The sequence below is a fragment of the Acyrthosiphon pisum genome, chromosome A1, assembly GCF_005508785.2.
Source record: "Acyrthosiphon pisum isolate AL4f chromosome A1, pea_aphid_22Mar2018_4r6ur, whole genome shotgun sequence".
Lineage (NCBI taxonomy): Eukaryota > Metazoa > Arthropoda > Insecta > Hemiptera > Aphididae > Acyrthosiphon > Acyrthosiphon pisum.
Window position 1 is genome coordinate 170,260,228 of NC_042494.1, and position 13,136 is coordinate 170,273,363.

General features: G+C 27.8%; 1 protein-coding gene across 1 annotated transcript; it reads right to left on the reverse strand.

Annotated features, from left to right (window-relative positions):
• Window positions 1-263: 263 nt before the first annotated feature.
• LOC107882806 lies at window positions 264-12,366 on the reverse strand (the record flags this gene model as incomplete). The annotated part of the gene is given in 7 exon segments (XM_029488848.1): window positions 264-748; window positions 2,035-2,070; window positions 3,652-3,666; window positions 5,309-5,320; window positions 6,265-6,273; window positions 10,269-10,274; window positions 12,349-12,366. Coding segments are annotated over 7 exon segments (206 nt in total), but the record flags the coding sequence as incomplete, so codon positions are not given.
• Between the last annotated feature and the right edge of the window lie 770 nt (window positions 12,367-13,136).

Genomic DNA, 13,136 nt, shown 5'->3' on the forward strand with positions numbered 1-13,136 from the left:
TTATTATTATAACTCCATTCTCTTGTAGTAACGTAAAAATGGCCTGTGCGCGCAGTGTATATATGTTTACTTCTTTTTTATTGGTTATGATTCGTTGTCTAGGTATATTGCATACACAGTCACACACTTCAAGTTACTACCTTCTCATATATATATATATATATTATATAAGGATTTAATTATGTGCTAAATTGACTCACCCTAATTTGATTGAGAATCCGTTAGACGTTCGATGAACAAAGGAAGAATAAATGGGCTTGATATTGAACCACTTTTGATTTATTTTTTTTAATCAAGAACACAACTTATATATTTGAAATACTTAAAAGAATATATTTATTATTTAAAATACAAAATATTGTAATGAACATATATTAACATAGCCTATTATGCATGACTGCCATCAAGGGCGAACGCAGAGGGACTGACTCTGTATGAATCTGGTCGGTGGTCGAAGGGTATCAACCGAGCACAGATTATAACGGTACTTGTATAGAAGGAGTAAAGGACATAAGCATAAAAGACCACAGATGTTTATCATAATATAAATATCTGTGTTATCGTATTATATAATGTTATAATATAATAAATTATATTGAGGGACATGATGATGACACTCTTCTTAGTTCTTGTATTAACTAGTTGTGACGAGTGGCTATCAATAAATTCTTAAGAAACTGCTTCGCATCTTCAGTTGAATCTCCAATAAACGTTTGACAGAAGTGATCCAACGGTGCACTAGCTGATCCTACAAAAATAAATTGGTTTTAGATTTGTTGAGTACGTTCGTTAAATTTCCATTCCAAAATCAAGTATAGAACTCGATTTGTTTACGTATACAGCTCGCACTGTGGAGTATATTACCAATCAAAAATGTGGAATAAAATTGTATTTGATTTATATTTTACAATACGGGATGAACCCTTTAATAACATGAATATAAACTATAATAATTTGCTTTATGGAAACGAGGATCAATGTCAAAAAAAAAACGGTGAGTTAAGATAGTAGTTTGAGGAAGATAATGGTATATGGAATGGAACAGATGATCGCGCACGGTGGTAAGGGACATTAAATGAGACGCGGGATAGTGATTCTGGACTACTGTCAATTTTAGAGGAAAGAAGATTAGATAGAAATGATACCTACGATTTATGTAACTTAGTAGTTTAAGAGCCTTACAACAGATTATCTGAATGTGCGTATTAGCCACAGGTTCAGTGGAAGAGCAAATTAAATAAATTAAGTCCTTTACTGAATTATTACATGTTATCAAGGGGGTATTATTGATGGAGGAAGTATAATTGATTACAGCATTAATACGACAAAAAGTCATTACTGAGCATTTCGGAATATTAAGAGGTAGTCCTAAAGATTCACCCCATGTCAATAATCACTGAAGGTCGTTTTGAAGAAGACGAAAGTCAGAGATGGATTTAATACGGAATGTGATTTTCATATCATCAACAAATATAAGAAGTTTGGCATACTGGAGGACGAAGGCCGCTGAGTTGACGTACCGGGCAAACACAAGTGGAGAAAGAACAACACCTTGTGGTTCACCTGAGAAGTGTGCAAAGTGCTCCAAAGAGTTGGAATCAACAATTACCCATTGGATCCTCTTTGTAATATAAGAGTGAAGCCAGGATAATAGAGGTTCATCGATGCCTATAGAGTCAAGTGTTGACATAAAATGATTATGATCAACACGTTTGAAAGCCTTGGAAAATCTGTGTAGATTACATCTACTTGGCATGTATCGCAAAAATAATCAAATATATACGAATGGAGACTAAGGTTACAGGTAACAGTTGATCTACCAGAACGGGAACCAGCCTGCCCGTAAACAAGAATATGATTCAAGGAAGAGCGAATCGAGTTGAGGTCAAGTTTTCACTATTTCAGATTTCGTTCAAATACTTAAATCAATTGTATTCTAAAATAAGGTATTCGTGCACTACATGTATAAACATTTTTCAGTCATCTATGCTGGGAAGTGTTATTGTACGCTTACAATAATTATAGTATACATACTTGATCCATAATAGTCTTTATACTTATTTCCAAAATCTGTAAAATCGTGAAAGTTTTCTATTATTTTTGGTATAACTATAATCCCAACAAAAACACTCTGCCAAATACCATGTGAAAAAAAAAACGCAAAATATTAAAAAAAAATGGCTCTAAAGGTTACGTCCTTCAGTTTACATCATTTTATATCAAAGTCAATGAACTATAAATTTAATTTATGTTAAAATAGTGTCTTAAATAATTTATCTTAGGTTGGTGACTTTAAAACACTTGAATAGACTGCCTATTTCAATGATAGTATGCTATACTATTATATTCTCATTACATGCTATAGTATTTTGAACTTAAACTTAAGTCAAAAAGCTAAGTCAATTATTCAGCAGACTATTTTAACATGAATGATACCTAATAGTTCAAAGACTTAGCTATACAAATGTTTGTATTTTTTTTTTTATTTTTGTACAAGGAGTTAGGTTAGTTTTTACAAGGTAGAGTGTTTTTGTTAGGATATCACTCTAATTTTATTAAAATTTCAAACGGTTAGTACGAAAAAGTTAAAATTTTATGAATTCTTAACGAAACAATAATATACAATATTTGATAAGTGTCTGATAGCTATAAATAGCTCAAAAGAGTAAAAACGATTTGAAAAAGGAAAATTTAAAAATTTGATCATGTATGGTAAGTGGAAATTTTAAAATTTGGTGAAAATTTTGAGTTCCTACGGTGGTTCCTTTTTGAATAAAACAAATTATCAAAAATCGATTGATGAAAATTCGTTAATTTAATTGTGAAAATCAAATATCGTAAAAAATGTAATAATTTATTTTCTTCATATGTGTTATGTATAATATTATGCATATATATTTAATATTTTCTAAAAAAAATAATTTTTCTTTTCCCTGATGTTAATTCCTCATTGGCTATATGTTGGGAATGAGAAATTATCCACTCTTAAACTCAGGTGTATGTAAACTGCTTATATTTGTACACATTTAATTGAGTGATTGTGGCCAAACATAAAATATACAAATCTAAAATTATTATGAGAAAGATAAGAAATATTTATTTTCTGTAACCATTTGTGGCTAATAAACAAATATTTGCAAATAAGAAAATTATTAGTTTTTAGTGAGTCAAATAATCCCTGTGTAATCCACTCCCTAAATTTTGAGTTGCACATCCTTGGGTATAGGAATTCTTGTGTATCAAATTAAGGAACCATAGGTATGATGTACTTGGGTATGGGCCAATTTATTACACACACACACACACACACACACAGTAGATTTTCACAATATAGATTATGTATTAGAAAAAGTTTGTTATTTCGGAATGTATTTATTTCAATTGGCTCGAACCATGAAGTACAGTAATATTTCCGTATCCACATAATATAATTAGAGGAATAAGGTTATTTAACACTGCCCATCGATAGTTTTTAGTTTTAATTTAATTTATTATTATAATATATTAATTTTTAATAAATTTAAAACGATCGAATTCACCATAGTCTAAAGATTTTTAAAAGCATCTATTTTAAAAAAATTGTATGGTGGGAAAAGCCACTCAAAGGTTATATATAATTTTTACACAAAATTAACTGAACTATATACGTACATAAACCAATTTTCACTGAAAAAAATAATAGTAATTTGTCATTAATATCTAAAATTAATAGCTGTATAATCATAATATTATGAACATATCATAACATTTTAGAATAAACAAAATATCGCGATGCTTTTAAAATTAAAATATTCAGGTATTTAAACCGATTCGAAAACGATCTAAATATTTTATGAGTTATTAATAATAGTAAAATATTTTTGAAAACGCAAGTTGATTCATCTTCATTGTTTAAGAACGTTACATATTCAAAATTAAATGGAAGGTGTATAATAGGTCTATCTCGACAATGGTTGTAATGGCCAATAATATGGATGCCCATTAAGAGGACGTGATATCCGCATGTGTTGTCTCTGTCTTACAAGTGCATAACATGTGCAGAACTCGTGTAGCTCCTTTAGCTTAAAAATTAGAGTAAATTGACCTCTTATAAAATATAAAGGTAAGATTATTATCTAGACAACCTCATGAGCTTTTTATTATATTTCAATTTTTAAGCGAGTTATGAGTACTTTAAAATGCACAAACAATTTACAATTTTAAAATACTCATAGCTCGCTTTAAAATTAAAATATAATAAAAAACTAATGAGGTTGTCTAGATAATAACCTTACATTTAGATTTTATAAGAGGTCAATTTACTCTAATTTTTAAACTAACGGACCTACATAAATTCTGCTTTGCGCATAATTTGCTATGTTTCGCACTTGTAAGACGGAGACAACACATGCGGGTATCACGTCCTCTTAATGGATGACAGCTTGTCAACTAAACGAGTTCATAGCCTATAATAGTAGTCGGCGAGTAACTAACAATTTGAGGGATGATAATCATAATACCTATTACTTATCACTAGGGCTGTGAATTTATAGGAAAGTGCATTTTTTTTTGGTGATTGTAAAACATAGCTTTGTAAGTACATAATTTGAATTACGTTTTAAATTTTTTAGGTAATTTTTTCGCATTTTTAGGTCATATTTTGCTTTTTTAGTTCATTTTCTAGTATTTTTAATCAAATTCCGTCAATTGACTTGTTTGAAAACATTTTTTTTTTATTTTACACAGGCTGTATATATTATGTCAAATTTATATTTTATTAAATAATATTTTACATAAGTCACACAAGCTATATACGGGTTAGGTAAAGATAACAATTCGATAAAATAAGGCAATTGCTAGACAACTAGATAACCGAGAAGACGCTATAGAAATAAATATCTTTAAGTTTGTTTTATTATTATAACAAAATAAATACAAAAAAAAATTTTTTTTAATGTTTCAGGTGAATAGCATTAATTTAATGCAAATGTAAATTCAAATTCAATCAACATTTTTATTATTTTTTTTTTAATAAATAAACACTTTTTTGTACTAATGTTTAATATCCTGTACCTAATATTAATATAAATGTAAATATTAAATTTAAAACAATTTTAAATGAATTTTATACTATAATTTTTGGCATTTTATATTCTTTTTTTTTGCATTTTAAGTGCATATTTTGCATTTTCAGTGCATATTTTATTGCATTTTTTTTTGACATTTTTAATGCATTTTTTAAGGTTTTTAGTGCATTAAATTCACAGCCCTGCTTATCACATAAATTGAATTAAAATATAAATAATTAAATAATACAATATGCACGTACTATATTTTTCATCTAGAAATAAAATAATAGACATACTATTTAATAAATATAACTTTATGTTTGTCCTACAAATTAATTTTATTATAACCAATAATTTCACAACGGTTTACTTTTGAGAGTCAAGAGTTTGCAAGAATTAATTTTTAATATAATATTGTATTATAATTTAAGTTACTGCATTAATTACAAAACAAGTTATGAATATTATATTTCCACTGTAAATTATAAATAATTAGAACATAAGTTACCAAATTGTGGGTCTTGACCCATACTTGAGGATAAATAATAGCCGTGTTGAAAAAATAAAAAAGAACGGACTATACTCCGTTCCACGAGAGAATACGACCGCCACGCGCATCGAAATGAATTAGCTCCGAAGTCGCGAGGTCAAATTTCTCCTACCATGCGGCGTCCTCTTTCTGTATACAGCGGCTCAAGTAATACACCTTATATATTAACCGCGACTAACCATTAAAATATAATACATCAATATAGAAGTTATTCTTATGAAACAAGTATAATTTGTTTTGATTATTACTTTTTATTATTAGAATAACCATAAAACATGCAATAATAATAAACATGATTACACCAGTAACCGCTCTGTATATTATAACAAATTTGTTCGACAACGGTACGACGGCGATCGACAAATACCGACGATAGGAAACATTAACAAGAATGTGGTGGAGATGCGCGAAAATGATCACGTTTTGGTCACCACCCAGTCCTCTCTCGTGGAACGGAGTATAGAAGCTTCTGATATTATATAGTTTACCACGTAATAGTTATAGCTTATATTTGCATATCACATATCATATAAAGGTATATGTAATATTTTTTGGACCGACATAATAATTTACGATACACAAAATAATAATATACCACCCTCCTATAATATTATAATGGATTATAGTATTAAAAGATTAGAATTTAATAATACAATTTGAACGTACCTTCATCCACTAGAAATAAAATAATAAACATACTATTTAACAAATGTAAATATATAACATAGCTATTGTCCTACAAAATGTATTACAACTAAGAATTCCATAACGGTTTACTTGTGAGAGTCAAGCGTTTGCAAAAATTAATTTATTAATATCACTGCAGTATTATAATTATTTTATATCTATTTTTTTTTAGTTTCAAAAGGTTTTTCACTATTTAATTCTTGTATAATAATAAACTTAATTATGCATTTAATGGTTTTTTGGGAAGCCTGACACATTGGTGGGGCAGTGGCATAAAGTAGCATCCGTAAGACCGTATCTGTGTGTTCTATCATCCGCGCCCTCAAAATCCATTATTAGTTATTTTTATTCAATTACAGTATATTTTCATTCTATGTTCAGTGTTCAATTTTATATTCCAAGATGACATGTACATTATTATCCTTATCTCTCATTAGCTTACAAAGTTCATCCCTCGAAATTTAATCAAAGACCGTGTTCATCACACTTAAATTTATATTGATATTAATTCAAGGCTGAGCATTAACGAGTTAATAAGTTAAAAGTTAAGTTAATTTTAACTTATTAACTTAACTTACTAGCTGTCTGTTTTAATTAACTTAACTATAACTTAACTCATTTGTATCTATATTAACTTAAAATCAACTTAAATTATTTTTAATAAACCCAATTAAGTTAATTTTGAATTTTCAGAAAAATATTATTATATAATTTATAAGTTCGTAGAATACAGAAAATAAAGGTATATTTACGAAGAATTGTGTATACATTTAAAATGTTTATAAATAAAAACTATTACCTATGTGATATGTCGTATTAACTAGGAAGTAATTAATAATAATATAGGGGTAATATTTAACAATTTCTTTATAAATATTGGTAACAGTCTAGCTTGTAATATTGAGGAGTCAACTTTTAAGTTTGAGGAGAACATTACTCCTATATCATTTAACAGTACATTTAATGAAAACATTAAAGAATCTGATGTTCGAGTAATTATAAATAAACTTAAAGATGATACTGCTGTGGGTTTTGATGGTATCTCGGTAAAGATTTTAAAACTTGTAATAGACAGTATTATAAGCCTTCTGACATTATATTATATAACCTAAGTATTAAAAATCGTATTTTTCCCAAGAAACTTAAATTAGCTATAATTAAACCAATATATAAAAATTGAGATAAAACCTGCATAAACAATTATAGACCAGTCTAAGATAAATCTACCAGATAAAAAAGTCTATTAATTTAACTTTTAATTTAATTGAAAAAAAAATTAACTTAATTTAACTGAGTTAAAAATTATCATTAACATGCCCAGCCTTGGATATTATTAAGTTAGCTTAAATTCATTTTTTTCAATTCAGACTATGCTAAATAGTTTGAAAATACTAAATAGCGATTGTAATAGCCATGTAGATATAGAATACGTGTTGTTTAAAATAGCGAGGAAACCACTAAGAATGGATACTATTATGATTATAGATAATTGTTATTACAGCTAATTTCCAGAGTATAAAAAACTAGTCTTATCAGTGGAATGAATATAAAAGTGAGGAATAGTATAACATTTTATGTTTTAAATAGGTTGTGAATTTGGTTGTAATTAAATCGTGGCCAGGAGTTTTATTCTTCTGAGGTTCATTAATAAATTAAGTATGTCAATTCATGAAGAGATTTATGTTTGGGTGGCAATTATATGAGAAGAGAAGAGTCAAAATACAATGTAACATTTGTAGTTGGCAGAATGATTTCCATTGCATAAGGTACAAGTGGTAGGAGTATCTGGTGCCTTATTAATGTTGAGGTGTGGTAGTCTTCGCCACATTTAACTAACAATTTAGGTTCATTAATAAGGCCTCACGCTTAACTTCGAAAAATGACATACAATATAATTCTCCAGGAAGCGTTCTTCTATAAAATGGCACTATAAATTATCCAACTGAAATATCTCATGTGTTGATTCAATTTGTGACTTGGGTTTTAAGTTCAATAATTACCTCAACCCCGGACCTCATATTGGCACAATATATTAAAAGCCTACAGAATGCTTGGATTTATAAGAAGGCTAGCCCAGTTAAAGCCCATGTTCTTCCCTATACCTCTAATTATTTAGCTCACGAACCAATTACAAGACTGCAGTTATCACTTTCCAATTTCCATGCTTCCCAACTTGCCTTAGATATCTGATATTATAATATATAAATTATATTGAATTATTTCATCATTATTTTTCTTTTGTACACATGTACACATATTAACATTAAATATAAATAAAAAAAAAAATGTAATAATCATGGGGTTCTTAACAGAACCTATACGTAATTTATATGTTGTTTGTAAGATTAATGCCGTTAATTTGTTATCACTATAAGATTGTTTATATCTGATTACTTTTGGGGCTAAGCCCGTATATAAATTTAAAATAATATTCTATAAAATAAATCAAAAACAACCATAAGCGCAACTATGGGTGGGGGGATTAGCCCCCCCCCCAAACTTGTAATAGCCCCCCCCCCCACCAAAAAAAAAATATTTAGTTATTTCCTAAAATATTAACGAGCTTTTTAATATTTAACTAAAATTCTTTTTTTTTTTTTTTTGGAAAAAATGTAATTATTTTATTTTTATTTTAAGTTCATAATATTATTTTATATGCCTATGATTAATTTGGTAAATCGTAAATATCATTAGCTTTATGCCTTTATAAAGTATTTGTTTTTTAAAAAACGATTTATGTCGGTACATTCAACATTGCCACATTGCCACATTGCCCACTTCAAATGAAACAAAAGTTTTGAGACGTGGTTTTTTTCCGTTGAAAACAAACAAATTTTTTTTGATAGCAACACAAGTGATAACTGTAAAAACTGTTATCACATTTGGTTACTAGTGTTGTATACTATCGAAAACCACTACAATACATTGATAATAGTCACATGTCTTATCACAACACACAGAAGTATTCAAAATTCCAACGGTGGGCCAAAGTTACCATCCGGAGACAAAGTAATCCATGTTACGGTAACGTGTTTTTGAATTCTGCTATCCACGTGCTTTTGAATTTCTTATTATTAATTTGATCGCAATAGTGTGCTCAGTGCTGTCAAACCTAGTTTATTTGCAGCATGAAAATACGATTTTCTGAAGAAAGTTTATGCCTTGCTACTTCTGCTGATAGACTAATGCAATTTGATTATGAAGGAAGCTCATTCCTGGTTGAACATTATAAGGTAGGTTACATTTATACAAACCTTTTAGTATTTACTATTTACAATGTAAAACATTTCATAATAAAAAATAAAATGTATTTTCAGGATATATTAAACATTAACGAAAATAATTTAAAAAGCGAAATGTTGGTGTTCAAAAATATTATTGGTGATAATATAAAGGACTTCAATTTTATAAAAGAAAATTTGAATAAAAAAGTGTTTCCAAATTTATATTTAATGGTACAAGTAGCCATTACTTTGCCGATTTCATCCGCCACATCAGAACGCTCTTTTTCAGCTATGAGGAGGATAAACACATATTTACAGTCCACAATGAACCAAGATCGGTTTAGTAACCTATCAATACTCCATATTGAAAAAGACATTGAGATTTCAATTGAACAAATATTAAAAATATTTATTGATAAAAATAAAAGAAAAATGAAACTTTGAATAAATAAATAGATTTTGTTGTTGTGTACTTGTGTTATTATATTTTTATTTTCGCCCCCACGGGTTACTTTTCATATAATGTCAGGTGGGGGCTACAGCCCCCCCCTCCAACATTTTAGCCCTAGTTGCGCCACTGAAAACAACATAACTTTGATAGCTAGAAATAAAATATACGGTAGTAGTTTATAAGTATATTTATAAATTAGTTATAATATGGTATAATCAGTGGAAAATCTAGGGATTATTAAAGTAAATTTACTTGCAACCTTCCTTACGAAAATTAATTAAATAAAAAACTCAAAAAATGATTCATACCTCCAGCTGTAAAATAAATTATAAATATGTTAATTAATAACCTCATTATTTGGGTATTTTAATATATTAAATGTAAGTCTTAAAAACAAACAAGTACATTCATTACTTATATACGTTACATTATAACGTATTTTAAATTGAATTGTCAGTTATCAATAATTATCATAGCATAATAAAGTAAAAAAAAAATAATTATATCTATTTATATTAGGTACTAAAATATATTATAATATAATAAGCATATGGACGTATAAGTCACCCAAGTACCTATAAAGCATTTCGCAGGCTATTAAGAGACTATTTATAATTAATATATAATTCTTCAGAACGATAATCTATCAGATTGCTTTCTTTTTCAATGATAATCGTAAGTTGAAAAACTGTTACATTGTTTTTAATTTATTATATTATGTTACTTGAATATTTATTCTTAGTCTTTTAGTTATTCATACTATGTTACTTCCAACTTATATAAACTATAATCTAAGCATTTGCGAGCATTTACTATTAATAAATAAATAAAATAAAATAAAATAAACCACAAAAAAATAGTAAATAGAATAATATTATGGTATATAAAGTGAAAACTACACTGATGTCTGACAATGACGGAAAAATCGTAACGACAACATTGTCAAGTGGCGATGTTGAAAACTTGCAGCAATTAGATAAATAAATAATATATCTGTATTTTCGGGCGATTACAAGTATTGGTTGGCATTTAATGATATGTTTATAGCATTCGTTCATTTAAATAACTTGTCATTGCCAGTTTAAACGTTTTTCTACTTAAAATCGTGTATAGCTGGAACAGCTGCTAATATTATACAATAATTAGAGACGACTGTAAAAAAGTAAGATACGCATGAGGCACACTGACAGCAAGATACATAAATAAAAACGTTTTAGCACAAGCTCATACAAAGACTATAATATTTGACCTCGAGACTATTTCCAGTGTGTCTTCGATCAATCTACATAAATCAATGGATTCGGTAATTCATCACTTGAATGCATTAGAAACATTGGATCACACTCCAAATTCAGAGGGGGGGGGGGGGGGGGGTACTTTAGCGATACATGTAATCACCATGAAGCCGTTATTCAATATAACTGAAAAAGGAATGGAAGCACCTAAAACTAGTATAACGTTGAAATTGTTGTTGAAACAATTTCAATGATAAAATATTTACAAAAATATGTTAGATTTTAGAAGCTGTTGAATCGGTAATGCAGATTCCGCCCTTAGCCCAGTACACACAAAAAAGGTATTTTTAATAGTAGAAGTGATAGACTATTACACCAATCTAATTATATTTAGTAGTAGATTAGAAATCACCTTATAAACCACTTATGGCTTATGGCACTTATTAGCGCCAAATAAAACTCCAAATTTTAACAAAATTCGTCTTTTATTATTTTAATTTTAATGCAAATGGCGATCAACCGGTAAAACTTTTTCATCTATTATTTCTATGTTATTACAAAATGCTCTAATCTTCAATTTTAAGGATAGTCTCAAGTTAAAATTGGATTTAGTTTGTACTTTTGAGACGCAAAAAATGTAAATTCACAGAACTTTTCAAAATATTCAGGATAAAAAATAATAAAGGAAAACCACAGATTCTTAATTAGTAAAAACAGTTTTTATCCAAATCAATAAAATTAATTTTTGTACCTAGTTCAATAAAAAATGCCAGTAGAAACTTTAAATATTCACCGAATATTTATATAAGCAATTACTAGATATGACTTAATTTCCATTATCACTTACATGACAAATTATTTAGGCTCTTTTTGTGTTATTTATATAGATATTCAAATTGTTTTTTCAATTTAAATAGGTAAAAAAAACAATTATATTCGGTAAAAAAATTGCAATATTATGTAAAACAAGTTTCCTCTCAACTTATTTCTTTTTAATATCAAAATTGCAGTCCTAATTTTTTTTTATACTATACGTTTAAAAATTAATTCGAATGAACTCCATCAAAATCACAAACATTTAAAACACAGATTCCATGAAAAATAATATTATTGGGTACCTATTAAATATTAAAAATTATTAAATAATACGTACATCCTGAACACACTGGTACTGCAAATGATAACGTTTAATTTATTAGAATAGGGTAAAATAAACTATACTATTATGGGCGTATAATATTTGCCATTAAATTAATTTATATTAAAACCAATATCTAGATTTTTGTGGGGAAAAAAGTCTATCACATTTTTATAAAATATTACTCAAAACATTCATAATTGATTAATTATAATAATTAATAATTATGTTACAGTAAATCAAAGAAATAAATAAAAAAAAACACTTCTAAAAATGTCAAACCTATATAGGTAAGAACTTGTAAAACTGCAATTTAAGGTGCTTATGGACAAGGCCGAATAGCATAGCCACCCTATAATTGCATAATAGATATAGATAACATTGTTATAAAGAGACCCATAACAACTAGGTATTTATGGAATAATGAAAATGCGTTTTATTTAGAAATTTATTCACATAAGTTATGCTATTGTAATATTATAATTTATAAAGCAAAAATGTGAAGCTGTAACGTTAAACATCATACGTTAGCTGTGTAATATCAACACATTCAACTATTCAAGAACAGTTTTTGAACAGACATTCCTTCCATACAGGATATAAATAAACAACACTATTTAATTTGTCATCTGGCCATTCCAGGAGAAGAGAAAGTAAAAATATGACAATCAACATAAAATATACTTACTGCAACTGACTGCAAAAAATATATATTATTATATAAAAATGTTTTTAATAAGTAATAGGTACAATAATTAGATACAATAATATCATATTATTCTTAAATGAAAATGTATGAATAC